General features: G+C 37.5%; 1 protein-coding gene across 2 annotated transcripts; it reads left to right on the top strand.

Moving 5' to 3' along the window:
- The first annotated feature begins 2,508 nt into the window (after positions 1–2,508).
- KBTBD8 (kelch repeat and BTB domain containing 8) lies at positions 2,509–15,415 on the top strand. 2 transcript variants are annotated; one of them, XM_023200278.1, is made up of 4 exons: positions 2,509–2,599; positions 3,208–3,418; positions 7,391–8,505; positions 12,121–15,415. In XM_023200278.1, the coding sequence occupies exons 1-4, from the start codon at positions 2,584–2,586 to the stop codon at positions 12,582–12,584; spliced, it is 1,806 nt and encodes a 601-aa protein (XP_023056046.1). In that variant the 5' UTR covers positions 2,509–2,583; the 3' UTR covers positions 12,585–15,415. The 2 variants fall into 2 exon arrangements, with proteins under 2 accessions (XP_023056046.1, XP_023056052.1); XM_023200284.1 differs by lacking the exon at positions 3,208–3,418 and having other exon boundaries at positions 2,535–2,599.
- Positions 15,416–16,239: the final 824 nt, after the last annotated feature.

Genomic DNA, 16,239 nt, shown 5'->3' with positions numbered 1-16,239 from the left:
AAAAAAAAAAAAAAAAAAAAAAAAAAAAAAAAAAAAAAAAATTAAAATAATAAAGCTCTAAGTGTCTAATTTGAACTAAATATAAGACCTTCAAATATTCTGGTTCAGTTTTACAATTTCCATCCTTAATTGATTTTACTTTAAACTTTAAATATAAGAGAAAATTGCAATATAGTACTTAATACCTTAAGATAAAAACTGGTTTACTTTTGCTGCTCTTTCCAGATGTGCAGTAGATTCAGGAAGTTCTTACTAAAATTCAAATTAGAGCTGTTTGAAAACAAAGCTGTAAACTTTGGCTATTTAGTATCAATCCTGAAAAGGAATCTCCCCAATATTCTTATGGATCATTGAGAAAGAATAGTTGTGGTACAACTGAGTCAATTTTTCGAGATCCTGCTACTTATTCTGTGTTTTTTAAATATGTAATGCCATCTGCCCAGTAGAATGGAGTCCGTTTACAGTGTCATATAAATGGCAACTTTGTATCTATAATTTTTTTTCTATTCATTTTTAGATTGGCTTTTGTGCTTTGCATTCTGCGCCATCTCCAATTTATAAATCTTTGTGGGTCAAAGAATCAGAACACTGTCTTTTAACTAATCAAACAATATTGTCAAGTCTGTTTGTTACTAAGTTGAGAATTGAATTTTTTTTTAATTGGCCAAGTTTCTTAAGGCTTAAGTAGATAAACGTCTACAAAACAACAGCGAAGCACAAACAAAACTCTTCAATTTTAAGGGATTTGAAAAGGTTGCCAGATAAAATACAGAACACCCAATTAAATTTGAATTTCAGATAAACAACAAATGATATTTTAGTTTAAATAAGTCTCAAATAACTCATGCCCTGTATTTTTATTTGCAATATCGTCAGATGTTGTCAAAGCTCAAGGATTAATGCCAGTTTTTTCCTCGATACTATCCATATTGTCATAAAATGTTACCATTTTAATAAATTAGAAAGCAACACCATAAAAATGAAAAAGTAAAGTTATGAGTAACAAAAATTAAGTCAATTTCATCCATCCAGAAATGTGCACACAGGAAATTCACAAAGAGGAAATTATAAGTGCATATGGATATGCATAAACCCTAGTCATGAGGAAACACCAGCACTTCCTGTTAACTTGCATGGGATTACAGTATTTTGAGTTCTAAATTTCTCAGCAGACCTAGGAGACAGAACTGAATTGTTTTTCATAATTCTTTCTCTTTCTCAATCACAATTTAAATTCCAAGATCCTTTCTTTATCAAGAAGTTCAACTGTTTGATCTTTTCATTGCTAGAAAAGTTATGCACACGGGCTAACTATACGTCTACTGAAATTCTTCCCATTCCCTAATACTTCCTAACATTTTAACATTCTAGAAATAGCATTCCCAATGTTAGCTCATTTGCACCTTACATTTATTTTTAAAATATTAAACATCTATAATGTGCCAGGCACCCCGTTAGATGTTAGAAACACAAGATGAGTAAATAAAAATTCGTCAATAGTAAAATTTTGATTTTCTTTCCAAAGGGTTGCAGCCTATGAAGTCGATGGAATACGGATTACTATTACTTCACGTTACAGGTGAAGGATCTAAGTGTTCAGGAGTTGAAAGGTCTTATGTCAGTTCTCACATATAGTAACTAAAGAGCCAGGGCTTCAGTAATCATCCCTGGCTCCGGGCTCAGGGCACTCCGGTATTTTTTCAAAGGAAATCCCGGAATACTTAGTACTATATCCCCTCCATTTCCCAAGAGCAAAAAGTAAAGCATCTTGGATCCCTCTATAATGTTCACTTGCGGAACAGGTGTTCTCTGGAAGTGCTAGAAAACCAAGGCACCAGTGGGAGTTAGAGATCCTAAGCAGCCGCTGTAACCAGACCAAGTTAATCTGTGGAAACCAGAGCACCCGGCCAAGGCGATGCTATTTCAATTGGGTGTCATAGGTGACTCATTAGAGACGCCTTGCTTTTGGGCCTTCTGATATTTTTCTTCAGGGTGGGACGTCAGATTTCCTTTGCATTTTTGGACAACAGCCCTCCTGTCCATTTCCAAATTTTTCTGGTTTTACAGCTCTCACGCAGAGCTTGATTTCATACCGGAAGATAGTCACTGGCAGGAAGTTTACGGAAGAAGAAAAAGGTAAAAAAAAATGTGCCGGGGGCCAGGAGAGAGGCCTAAAATGGGGAAATTCGCACTTGAAGAGCTTTCCCTACCCCAGCCCCTCAGAATGACAGGTCTCCTCCGCCAGAAGACTACCTCTCCCGGCAGGCACTGCGCGCTCGACGGCCACAGGCTGGACTGCTCTCTGCTCTCCACCTCCGCCCGAATCAGCCAATAAGAATTCCCGGCTTGGGCCTCCGCCCGACCCAGACCACGCGGGAGCCGGGGCAACTAAACTACATTTCCCGACATGCATATGCTCGCGTCGCGGCCAATCAGCCCCAGGAATTCGGCGGCTAGGGGCGGAGCCAGATGCATAGGACACCCCATTGGCCAGGGGAAGCTTAGAAGAGCCGGAACCCGGGAGCTAGAGAAGCGAAATGACATTTCCTTTTTAAATAGCTGGAGCCGGGGCCCCATCGAGAAATGGCCGCGTCGGCAGGTGGGTCGTGTGGTGGCCAGGGCGGCGTGGAGGGAGGTGAGGGGGAAGGTGGACCGGGGCCGGCCACAGGCAGTGGGATGAGGACGTAGCGGTGCGGAGCTAGAGGGAAGGATGAGGCGGTGGAGGGGAATGAGGAGAGGGAGGATGAATGGTGCGGAGGGCGGTGGGCAGTCCGGCGGGACTGGGATGGGGAGGCTGGGTACCCGCCGGCGCTGCGCCCCAGGAGGCAGCGGGAGGCGGCTTGAGGGGGCACCGGCGGCAGCCGTTGGTCGAGCTTCCCTCGTGAGGCTCTGCCCTCGGCTCTCGGCGGAGTCCGCGCAGACGCCTCGCCTGGGCTGCGAGCGCGTTCCCTCCGCGAGCACGGGTGCCGGGCTCGCCGGGCTCCGCAGGAGCAGGGTGGCCTTTGAACTTGTTCCGCCGATCGCGCTCCGCCCTCTGTCTCCCTGATCCTAAACTCGCGGTCCCACGAGGTCGTGCACATATCCACAGACATTTGTATATATTTGTAGGGGGAAAAAGCCTAGCAAGCAGACACACAAACAAAAAAATCCCGCGACGCCGTAACTGGCTCGGCACTTCTTGTGGTTGTACGATTTTTCTCCTCCTAGATTTAAGTAAGTCTTCCCCAACACCGAATGGGATTCCATCTTCAGACCCAGCCAGCGATGCCATGGACCCCTTCCATGCTTGCAGTATTCTTAAGCAGCTCAAAACAATGTACGATGAAGGACAGTTGACAGACATTGTAGTGGAAGTGGATCACGGGAAAACATTTTCCTGTCATAGAAACGTTCTTGCTGCAATCAGCCCTTACTTCAGGTATGATGATGGTAGGAACTTCTGTTGGTATCTGCACCAAGCTCCCTTTCCCCCTCAGTATTGTCCACTTGATGTTTATATTGAGTTGCGATAATGGAATGAAACCAATGACTTTGTTTCTTGAGACTAGAAAACAGGTCCTCTCTTATTAAGACCTTCTTTTGACTTGAGGGATTCTTCTAGATTTCGGGTGATTGGTTTTTAAGTTAGTGGGCCTGTGTGTGTATGGTTGAGGTAAATGACCAGAAAATCTAGACTTGTGCTGGTCAGTATGGCAGCCAGTAGCCATGTGTGGTTGTTTAAACTTAAATTATAAATTAAATAAAATAAAACATTTAGTTCCCAGGTACGCTAAACACTTTTTGAGTGCTTGGTGGTCACCTGTAGCTAGTGGCTGTCATATTGGGCAGCACAGAGATACAGCATTTTCATCATTGGCAATTTTATTGGACAGTGCTGACCTAGAATTTCTTTCAAAAAGTTATCCATAATGCATGTTTCTTTAGTGCATGGGACTCTTTTATAAAAGAGTTTAAAACATGTAGCATCTTCCTTCAAAAACAAATTACCACTCAGTAGATCGTTTAAATGCTATGGGGGTCAAAGCAAGAATGAATATAGTTTCTATGTGCCTAAGGTCCCAAATTAATAATTTCCAAGATTTCTAGAAGTACGTTAAACGAAGTTTTTATTTTTACTTATATTGTTTACTATAAAACTTTTAAAAGTAAAATTTAAAAACTTGGGTCTGAAAAATAACTTCCTACTTTAAGATTAGTGGAAAAGGCAACTTTCTGCGTGGGTTTAACTTCTTTTGTGTCTAATGCTCACTTTAAGCCTTTCAGTGTTCACAAGTGGCGCATAAATAATAGTCAAGTTATCAACCACACTCTGAATGTGATTTTTCCTTTTGAAGGTGCTTACGTTTATAGGGCACATAACCGTATAATGTTCCAACAGTAGTTTCTGGTTCCTCTTTCTCAGAATACTGGGTTAAATATAGTCACTTCAGTCTGATGCTTCTGATGTAACCATTTAGACTTGCCTAGGGTAGGTCATTGGACTACTAAGTACTAATCATCGCAAGACAGTGAGCTGGAAAAAAAAAAAAAAAAAAAAAAAAAAAAAAAAAAAACCAACTTCACATATGCAGAAGGTATGAAGTTTGGCCTGGTAATGGAAACTTCTGGTGAGATTCACTTACCTAGATTATCTATTAGATATGGTTAGGTCATGTATTGCCTTATATAATCTTTATAATCCTAATCCTATCTCTGCATAGTTGTTGTTCCATTTTACTTATGAAGAAGCTGAGGCTCCGTGAGATTACGTTTTAATAACCTGCCTAAATCATCTATCCAACGAGTAAATGACAGAGGCTACATTTGATTGCAGAGCCAGGCTTCTTGGTCGCCATATGACCCTTAAGGAACAAGAGTGGGTACACTAGGTCCTTTTTAAAGTTTCCTTTAAAACATTTTTATTGTATATTGCATTTGAATAGTAAAAAAAAAGCCAACAAAACAAAAAAAATGCAAAGTAAAAATGTCTATATCTTACTGAAATTTAATAATCTGGATTCTATCATTTAAATGTCATACTTATGTATGCTTACTAAGTGTTATATTTAATGTATGTATGACATTTAATGATAGAATACTTATTAAGTATAATACTTAGTAAGCATACATATGACATATTAAGTATACTTATTAAGCACTATACTTAATAAATATACTTAGTAAGTTACATAAGTATGACATTTTCACTTTGCAGTTTCATTTTTCATTTTTGAAGGCCTAGAAAAAAATTTTACTTTGAAAGAAGTATGCTATGATAGATTCCTGATTTTCTTGAATCCTTAAAATCTTAAATTCTTTAATTTTATTAAGTTAATTTTAAAAAGGAGTAAAAAATACTTGAGAAATTTTCTGCGGATACGACATGTGCATTGAAATAAAGATATTTGGCTAGAAAACTCAAGGATTAGAATTTGATCTCTTGCTAGAGGTTTTTGTACCGAAGTTTCTTGGTACCAGCGCTGCTTCCTGTGTGGGATGTAGAAAGTCATACTTAATGTTTCTACGTCTTGCATCACTAGTGGAAGAATTAGAATAGCTGGAAATCTGGAATGGCTGTTTCATGATACCAGTAACTCATCAGAATTGAAATTTTTATGATCATTAGAAATTTTTTGCTACTCTGGATTTTGTGTAAGGAAGTGCCCTAGCTTCATTTATGTTGAGTTTACATGAAGAACTTACTCTAGAGCAGAGGAAAACTCATGAAGTGTCAGACCACTCCTGTGTGTAAGACGAGCCTATTCAAGTCAGCAGTAGTTCCCATGATAAAGGGATATGTGGTATATCCTCCTTTGGGAGTTAATCTCTCCCTAACACAGGGCTTTATTTTTCTTTTTAATTGGTAGCTGTATAGGTGAGTCCTGCAGCACCTGAATTGAAAACCAGCACATACATAGGAACATCTAGTTTTTAGTCATCAAAAAAGCCTGTGTGATACTAAATTAAAATGTACATTGTAGAAGTAAAACCAGGACTCGAAGATGGTTAACCTGGGCAGCAAGTTGAATCCTTGTACCTCCAGTGTTTCTCATACTGCATTTTAAAATAAATTCCATGAATTTGAGACATATTTTTTAAGTGACTGGAAATCTTTGCAATTCATTTTTCATAACATCACAAAAATTAAATAGGATGGGTCTGGATCATCTAGAATGAAACTTTAAAGGAGGGAAAAGAAAGGCAAATGATGTTTGCAAGTGACTAATACTTAAAGAGTCAGGCTGTGTAATGTTTCAGTCAAGAAAATCCCATAAATGCAACAATATTTTAATAATAGAAAAAACCAACTTGGTCTCAAAGGTAAAAGTTTGGGGTTTTAAAAACTATTATCTTCAAATAATCGGTTAACTATTAAGCTCTGTTTAAAAGAGGCATTATATATTGACTCTACCATAATCTTTATTTATGTCTAGATTTAGATAGGTAAAATACAGTATCTTTGAGAAAATGAAGTATTTCCTTTTAAGCAAATGTTCTCAAAATTTCCAAGGGTAAGTGAAGTGATTATTGTATTACTTATAATGGTTAAGGAAGCATTCAAAAGATAAAAATTTTAAAAAGGAGTAGGTGGAGAATATGTACTTTTAAAGAACTTCGTGCTTTTCTAAGATGAACATTTTAAAGATGTATTTTGGATACAAGTTGCCTTGTAATTTTCACCAGGACATGAAAAGTTTTATTAGGTTGTTTCTTTGTATACTAATGTATCATGATGATACCTTTATAGGTATTCTTTTTTTTTTTTTTGAGATGGAGTCTCACTGTCTTCCAGGCTGGCACTCAGCTCACTGCAACCTCTGCCTTCCAGGTTCAAGTGATTCTCCTGCCTCAGCCTCCTGAGTAGCTGGGATTACAGGGTGTGCTACCACGCCCGGCTAATTTTTTATTTTAGTAGAGATGGGGTTTCATCACCTTGGCCAGGAAGGTTTTGAACTCCTGACCTCTTGTGATCCACCCATCTTGGCCTCCTGAAGTGCTGGGATTACAGGAGTGAGCCATCACACCAGGCCAGTATTCTTAAGCTTTCTGACTGGCATGGCACAATTTAAGATCTGATGTCCCTAAGGCAACTTGAATAGGGGCTTCCAGGAAAATAAAGTGATCTGGAATATGTGTGTCACCTTTTGATTTGCATTTACTTAGGTGTACTCTCCTTTTTTCATAGTTGGCACAAAGCGGGCTAGCCCTGAGAGTACGGGTTTTGAGGTTAGCCTGACAATCTTTCTGATACATTATCAATTTTTACTCCTATTCAGAATATCAGGGACTATTTTAGGAAATACTCAGTTTCAAAAGGTTATCTTTGTGGTAACTTTGTACTTTTAAAATCTTGCCACAATAATTTTGATTTATAGCACACATGTAATATTAACCACTCTTTCCTTCTTAGATCCATGTTCACTAGCGGCCTTACAGAAAGTACTCAAAAAGAAGTTCGAATAGTCGGTGTTGAAGCTGAATCGATGGACTTAGTGTTGAACTATGCCTACACCTCCAGAGTTATTCTCACAGAGGCCAATGTTCAAGCCTTGTTCACTGCAGCTAGCATCTTCCAGATTCCTTCCATCCAAGACCAATGTGCTCAGTATATGATCAGTCATTTGGACCCACAGAATTCTATTGGGGTCTTTATCTTTGCTGATCATTATGGTCATCAGGAACTCGGAGATCGATCAAAAGAATACATCCGTAAAAAGTTTCTGTGTGTCACCAAAGAACAAGAGTTTCTCCAGTTGACAAAAGACCAGCTGATAAGTATATTAGACAGTGATGATTTAAATGTAGACCGAGAAGAGCATGTTTATGAAAGCATTATAAGGTGGTTTGAACATGAACAGAATGAACGAGAAGTACACCTTCCAGAAATTTTTGCTAAATGCATACGTTTTCCTCTGATGGAAGATACCTTCATAGAGAAAATTCCACCTCAGTTTGCACAGGCTGTAGCCAAAAGCTGTGTAGAAAAGGGACCATCCAACACCAATGGCTGTACACAGAGGCTTGGAATGACTGCTTCTGAAATGATCATATGTTTTGATGCTGCCCACAAACACTCAGGAAAGAAGCAAACAGTGCCTTGTCTAGATATAGTCACAGGAAAGGTGTTTAAACTATGCAAACCACCAAATGACCTGAGAGAAGTTGGGATTCTTGTATCACCAGATAATGACATTTACATTGCAGGAGGGTACAGGCCAAGCAGCAGTGAGGTCTCCATCGACCATAAGGCAGAAAATGATTTCTGGATGTATGATCATTCCACCAATAGATGGCTATCCAAACCATCCTTGCTTCGAGCTAGAATAGGCTGCAAACTTGTCTACTGCTGTGGTAAAATGTATGCAATCGGAGGTCGTGTTTATGAAGGTGATGGGAGAAACTCACTAAAATCTGTTGAGTGCTACGACAGTAGAGAGAATTGCTGGACGACTGTTTGCGCAATGCCAGTTGCAATGGAATTTCATAATGCTGTGGAGTACAAAGAGAAGATCTATGTTTTACAGGGTAGGTGCCTAAGTGATTCAGTTTTTCATGGAAGGGTAACACATCAAGCCGTGGTTTACTTAATTATACTGAAACAGTTGTGTTCCTGTTAATTGAGGAATACCTCCAGCTTCCTTATCAAACTATTGGAACAGTGTTCTGTAAAGAGCCATAAAGAAAATAAACTCTTGAATTAAAAAAAGGCAGGTATTGTTAAATTACTAAAATAATCCTATACTTTTTAATGATTTTGTGTCTTGATATCATGTAGAATAACTATTTTTGAAAACATTCTTTAATAAATAATAGTTCGGCATTTTGGGATAACTATTTCAGAGTACTTTGTAGGACTTGAAATAAATAGCAAGGTTGTTACATGGCTGTTTTTGCTCTTGAGTTACATTGAGATGTTGTAGCAACTGGTGTTGATGGAATTTACTGGATTAATTTGAAAGAGAAAAAGGAACAAAGCATTAATTAAGTTATACTATTTAGTTACCAAAGAGTTTTATATGAGCCTTATTATTGCAAAAGTTATGAAACTTAATTACAAAGAGTTCAGAAGTATAGTCTTTAAGTTTCACCTTCACTGTTTATGTTGCCTTTCATAATACATTTTCAATTGTTTTCACCAGAAAACTTTGAGATGTCACTTTTTTTTGGTTTGCCATTTTAAGTGGGACTGTCTGATATATGTAGTGGTTTTTGTTTGTTTGTTTTTTTAACTGTTAAGGACTACTTTGGCAAAAACAGTAGAGGTAGAGTGACTGAGTCAGAGTAAATAAGACATTTGCTTCAAGGCTCTGACTTGTGATAACTAGTATTTTTCTTTTATTTGGTTTCTTACACATTTTAGTTGCTTGAAAGTTTAATGCAGTGTAGATAATAGCAACATCCTTATTCTTCGTATGTGTCTCTCAGTTGGTGTTTTTCTCACACTACTACTTAAGGAAAAGGAGCAGCTTCAATGAAGATATACAGTCATGTGCCATGTAATGTTTTGGTCTATGATGGATCACATACACAATGGTGGTCCTGTAAGATTATGATAGCATATTTTTACTGTACTTGTTCCATGTTTAGATATGTTTAGATGCAAAAAATGCTTCCCATTGTGTTATAGTTGCCTAGAGTACTCAGTATAGTCACATGCTGTACAGTTTTGTAGCCTAGGAGCAATAGGCTACAGTGTAGCCTTGGTGTGTAGTAAGCTCCCATCTAGGTTTGTGTAAGTATGTTCTATGAAGTTCTTTGCACAAGGACAAGTATCACTTAACCACGCATTTCTCAGAATATGTCCCTGTCATTAATTGATGCATGACTGCCCTTATCCCATTGTTTTCTTTCTTTCTTCTTTCCCCTTCCCCTTCCCTTCTTTTCTTTCATTTCTTTCTTTCTGTTTTGTTTTGAGACGGGGTCTCACTCTGACACCCAGGCTGTTGTGCAGTGGCATGATCTTGGCTGACTGCAACTTCCGCCTCCTGGGTTCACATGATTCTCCCACCTCAGTCTCAGGCACCCGCCACCATGCCCGGCTAATTTTTGAATTTTTGGTAGAGACGGGGTTTCACTATGTTGACCAGGCTGGTCTTGAACTCCTGACCTCCAGTGATCCACCCACCTTGGCCTCCCACCATTGTTTTCTTTTAAAAATTGTGTTCCTTGCTCTAATCCTTTATTTAACTAAAAATTTCCTAGTAATGTCCAAGCCCATTTGTTTAAGTTCAGTGTCAAGTTAATTCCTCAGAAGGAGTTGTAGTCTCTCGTTCGTTATTTTAGTTAAATAGAAGCACAGGGCATGATTTGGGTTTGCTGTCTTGCGGAAAAATGGAATATAGGAATGGATGTATAATCCACCCAGTATAGTTGGATGGGTTATGTCATCCAGTATGATGAAGCTGTGTATGTGTGTATTTTGGTCTTACTGCCTAACTGTTAGTTGATAGAGGTAGAATTAGATTCCTATTTGGAATGTGAAGGTTGTATATTAATGCAAACACTAAAGCAAACTAGCAATGAATTAATAGAATTTCAGGGCTGGAATTATTAACATCGTTTAATTTGAGGTTATATTTTACTTAAGAGGACTCTGAAGCCCTAAGGATTTCTTAATTGCATATTATTAGCTTTAACTTATTAAATGAGTACTTTAGATTTTAAAATTCAACTTCTTTGGTTTGTCGTCTTTACCTTCTTATCTATAAGAAATTTATAGAGAGGTAGCACACATTACAAAGTTTAAATTTCCTACCTTCTTTATCAAGAATCCTGTTACAAGTTAGGCAATAAGGGCAGATGATGTGCAAGCAAATCTGGGAGCTTAACAAGCTATTTTAAGTCAGTTGAAGGCAAAGCATCACTGTTATGAAGTAGGTAGTTGAATTTGTAGATAAGAGTAACCCTAGTTCAAAACAGTTTTCAAGGGGAAGCTCAATTTAGAATCTGGTATTTCTAATCTAAACAAAGCCTCTTTACATAAATAAACCTGACATGCATAGTCAGAAGCTTATGTTGTACTATCGGTGGCTATTGAAGTATCATTTAATCTGTTCATAAAGGGTTCAGATTTTTATTACAAAGATTTTATACAGATGCTATAATTAGCAAAACTCTTATAAATCCTCACTACTTTAATTCTTTCAGACATTTTCATATTGGCAGTCTGACTCAGCATAACTTTTTATATTGTCAAATCAAAATAGAAACTGACTCAGAGTCAACATCACAAACCATGTATGTGTTTTCTATCTTATTAAAGGCATGTTTTCTCCTGCTGAATGTTTGTCTTTGCATTATAGCAACATTCAGGTAAGCACATCAGTGACCCATAAGCATAAATCTGTATAATTCCATCTGCTGTCTTCTAATGAAATAGCATATACATTTATCATGGCATATTTATGGTGATGTTGTAGGTATGCATTTTGGTCTTACTGGCTGAACACTACTACTAATGCTTTTTTAGAGTTAGAGTGAAATGAATTTTCTATAAACACACACATTGGATAGAGCAAATAGAATCAAGTTTTGTTTTTGTTTTTTTTTTTTTTTGAGATGGAGTCTCACATTGTTACCCAGCCTGGAGTGCAGTGGCATGATCTTGGCTCACTGCATCCTTCACCTCCCAGGTTCAAGCGATTCTCCTGCCTTAGCCTCTTGAGTAGCTGGAATTATAGGTGCCTGCCACCACACCTGGCTAATTTTTGTATTTTTAATGAAGGTGGGATTTCATCATGTTGGCCAGGCTGGTCTCCAAACTCCTCACCTCAAGTGATCCACCCATCTCAGCCTCCCAAAGTGCTGGGATTACAGGCATGAGCCACTGTGCCTGGCCAGAATCAAGCTCTTAACAATTCTACCATCAAACCCAAGCAACTCCTTATACCTTCCCAATACAAACCTCCCAATTCAGGTTGATTATAATATTATCGGTTATATTGTGTCATGGAATGACAAAGTTTTAAGGTATTTCATAACCCATATGAATGTATCTCTGGAGATTATAAAGGAAATGTTTTAGAAAGTGAAATATATAGAAAATTACGCCCTTTAATCTTTAGAGGTTGTAGTTACAACATATAACCAAAAACCAAACATAAAAATATACATATTCTTGTTTTCTTTTTCTTTTTTTAGGAGAATTTTTCCTCTTCTATGAGCCTCAAAAAGACTACTGGGGATTCTTGACCCCCATGACTGTGCCTAGAATCCAGGGCTTAGCAGCTGTATACAAGGACTCTATCTACTACATAGCTGGAACCTGTGGAAATCATCAACGTATGTTTACTGTAGAAGCCTATGATATTGAGCTAAATAAATGGACTCGTAAGAAAGACTTTCCATGTGACCAGTCCATAAATCCATACCTTAAACTGGTACTTTTCCAGAACAAACTCCATTTATTTGTTCGAGCTACTCAAGTGACTGTCGAAGAACACGTCTTCAGAACCAGCAGAAAAAATTCCCTTTACCAATATGATGACATTGCTGACCAGTGGATGAAAGTGTATGAGACCCCAGATCGGCTCTGGGACCTTGGCCGGCATTTTGAATGTGCTGTTGCTAAACTGTATCCTCAGTGTCTTCAGAAAGTACTCTAAATGAGTAGCAGGCCTTAGTGCATCACTGGCATCTCATTCTTAGGAAACTTGTCTTTGATACAAAAGAATGCTGACAGTATTTCAGAAAGCTGAGAGAGTTTTATATGTGGAAAATGGGTATGCTTAAAGATCGCAGGGTAGGGAGGAATTTTCCTTCATGCTTGTGACATTTCATTTCAGTAAGGAAAAGACAATGAAGTGCAATTATCAGCATTTTTTTTTCCTGGCATAAAATCAATCATTTCATTTTATAGTTTTGTGATAAATAGTAACTGAGGTACCAGAAGAATCAGGACAACTATGCACTCTTGTAAGAGCATTTAGGGTATTATTGGGTAAAGACATCTAAACTCGTTTGATGTGACTTTTAATTTTAAATACGGGTAACAATCTGAGGCAATATCACTAGGACTTTAGCTGTGACCTCTCTAACACAGAGAAGCACTAACTTAGATCCTCATTCTTAATATTTATGTGTATCTATTTTTGTGTACTGTTTTCAAGTGTACTGAGATTTAAATATGTTCTGTTATTAGAGTAGATTGAAGGAAAAATTAGTCTCAGAAAGAGCTTTTAGTCTGATTGTTTCCATTTCCCATGTAACTTTAAGTTAAGCTAAAGTTTTAAAGTGGCAGTTTTCTGTCAATAACTTTTTCAAGTGCTAACACTGTCTCATTTGTGAAAATCTGGAAAAGTGCTCATATTCACAGGTGGCTGGTGCTAGTCTAACTTAATTCATGTGTATAACTAGATAGATTTAAATGGTCTGAGCCTATGCCTATCTTTCATATTGGTGTGCATTTCATGGCCACAGTTCTTTACCTGTTGAACTCTTGTGATTTCACAAGATGCTCTACTTATGTGATAGGAAGATATGACCAGTTATTCATCTAACTGGACTCAATCTTAGAATAGTAGGAACATTATACACAGTTTGCACTAACATGGGCCATTTGTAGCCCAACCTTCTCTTCCATCTACCTGTCCATTCATTATTGGTACAAGGAAAGGTAACTTATTTCTCTTCTGTGCAGAGCATAATGTGAAGTTTTATACCTACTTTTAAAATTCTGCTTTCCAGAAACATAAAATTCCTGCAGTGGTCTAATTTAATTTCTTTTAAGTTTCATACCACAATTAAAACCTCATTTTTTTTTTTTTCATTTTTGCACTTAACAGTGATGAATACTTTTACATTGGAATCCTCCTTCTAGCTGAAGGCGATTGAAAAGGAAAAGAGTGAGTGAGCAGAACCATAGCTTTCTAGATACTAAAGCATTTTTTGTATTTAACTGATGAATTTCTAACAATCAGTTAGGAATGTTAACATGAAGGACAAACCAACTTATTTGTGTACCTAAGGCAGGCATTTGGATCAGTAACATATTTTACTAAGCCTAGCATAATTCATAAAGGGTATAAGCATAGGACAGATTCTGCCCTCAATCACAATATTTTTATTCACTTGAAAGCAAACTGGCATGGTTCGTATTTTAAAAATTTTGCACAACTTGTAATGTGATACTGTGAAACAAATTGAAAACATTGCCTCTTTGCATCACATACCTCGTTTTTCAGAAACTTTCCAAACTGCTTTACATAGACCTCCACAAGTAGGGAATGTTTTCTGAAGCAGAAGTTAAAATGGACAGCATTTCTAGAATTAACATTTTAAAATCTAGTCTTAGCTAGATATGTGGTTTCTTCTTATCGGCGTTAATAGTATGTCTGTAATCTCTGTATAAACTTTGTCAATATTTTTACCTCCCCAGTTTTATCTTCTACTGTTTTGTTTTTGTTTTTTATTGTCATGCTGTTTTGGAGTTATTACTGTGCATTTTAAAAATCATTCTTTACAGTTTTGCATTGCTGAGGAGAGAGAAAAAACAATTTTTTTTGCAAGAGATGTTCATGTAATTTATTTTTGAAAGCTTTGTTGAATAAGATTTCCTGCCGCTTTTTGACAATCTTGTGTATTTAGAAAAATGCATTACTTGAAAACATGACATAGAACATTGAGTTAGCAATTTACATGTGCTGTATGTTATATAAGAGAATGACATACTGTGGCTAATTCAACAGTAGATTTATTCTCTTTGTCGGCACAACAGTTGATCTTTTGGCTATAACAATTTATATTTGAGGGTACGATCTAAGTTAAGTGTGTCAAAAGCAAGGCTTAGGATTTGTTATGGGAGTAGAATATATATTGAATTTTGTATGAAGAACTATTTGTTTAAATTATATAGCTGGGATATTTTGCCACTTTTAAAATGGATTCAGAAGAGGTCCTAGGAAACTAAGATTAGTGACATGTGTGGGTTTATGTTTAGATATTTAAGGTGCATTTTCATAGTGTGATAAGACTTTAAGTAAAAGGCACAATGGGTACTACAGAATTAAAATGTAGGTCTAACATATGCCAGTTCCACTTTAACTTTGTTTTTGCATTTGAAGAATGTATGTAGCACTTTCCTATATATTTTTTACACATTGAAAACTGGACTTGGTATAACTATGTTATAGGAAAGTAGAAATTGTATTCTTTATTTTCCATCTTCGTTTTCTGTTCTACAAAGTTGATGCTTAAGCATCAAGCTGGTTTCATTGGTCATGAGAACAAATGGATGTGATCATCAAGGAATCAGATTCCCTATGTAAAGCAGTTTAAAATGGAATTCAATGTTCAGTGCTCAGGTATGTAGTAAGTACTGTAGTCCTGTGGGGGCAAATGTGTAGATATTTTTAAACATTTTGCCATAATTGCACAATTTTTTGCATTTTTACCTGATGTCATTGTTTCTTATAATAAAACCTTTTCTGATTGAAAACTTCCAGTGTTGCAAAGTGATATCTGACTAGTGAGTGTTGCAGAATTAAAATCTGGTAAAAAATCATGAACCACCTTATGTCCTGATAGAATGGAATGAGATTTTAATCTATCGAATACCTGTTCTCTGGTAAAAAATGAACTAGTTAATATATATAATACTTTCTTAAATTCTAAAGCAAGCTCACTTATATTGGTAAATTCTTTGTTCTGTTTGTTCTGGCCTAAAATCTTGTTGTGTTTGACTCTTTTGTGTTGGTCCACTTTGCATTACCATAAAGGAATACCTGAGAGTGAGGCCTCAGGAGGCTTTAGCTCATGGCGGAGGGTGAAGCGGGAGCAGGAAAGAGGGAGCCACAGAGAGTTGGCGGAGGTCCCTGTCTCTTTAACAACCAGATCTTACATGAGCTCATTACCATGGGGAGGGCACCAAGCCATTGATGAAGGATCCACCCCCATGATCCAAATACCTCCACTAGGCCCCACCTCCAACATTGGGGATCACATTTCGACATGAGATTTGGAGGGGACAAATACCCAAACTATGTAATCTCTTACACATTTCGTGTTTAATTCATCAGAAAGTCCCGTTGCTTCCTCCTTCATAATATACCTAGACTCAGACCACATACCATTTGCACCACTGTCACCCTAGTCTAAGCCAGCCTATCTTACCTGACTTAATGCAGTTTCCACTGACTGATCTTCCTTCTATCACCCTTGATCCCTCATAACCTATTCTTTTCTCCACACACTAGTCAGAGTGATCGTCTTAAAACAAAAGTTAGATCATGCTTCTCTTCTGCTCAGATCTCTCCAATGGCT

The sequence above is a fragment of the Piliocolobus tephrosceles genome, chromosome 2 (assembly GCF_002776525.5).
Source record: "Piliocolobus tephrosceles isolate RC106 chromosome 2, ASM277652v3, whole genome shotgun sequence".
In the NCBI taxonomy this organism is placed as follows: domain Eukaryota; kingdom Metazoa; phylum Chordata; class Mammalia; order Primates; family Cercopithecidae; genus Piliocolobus; species Piliocolobus tephrosceles.
This window is presented reverse-complemented; position numbering and strand designations above follow the sequence as displayed.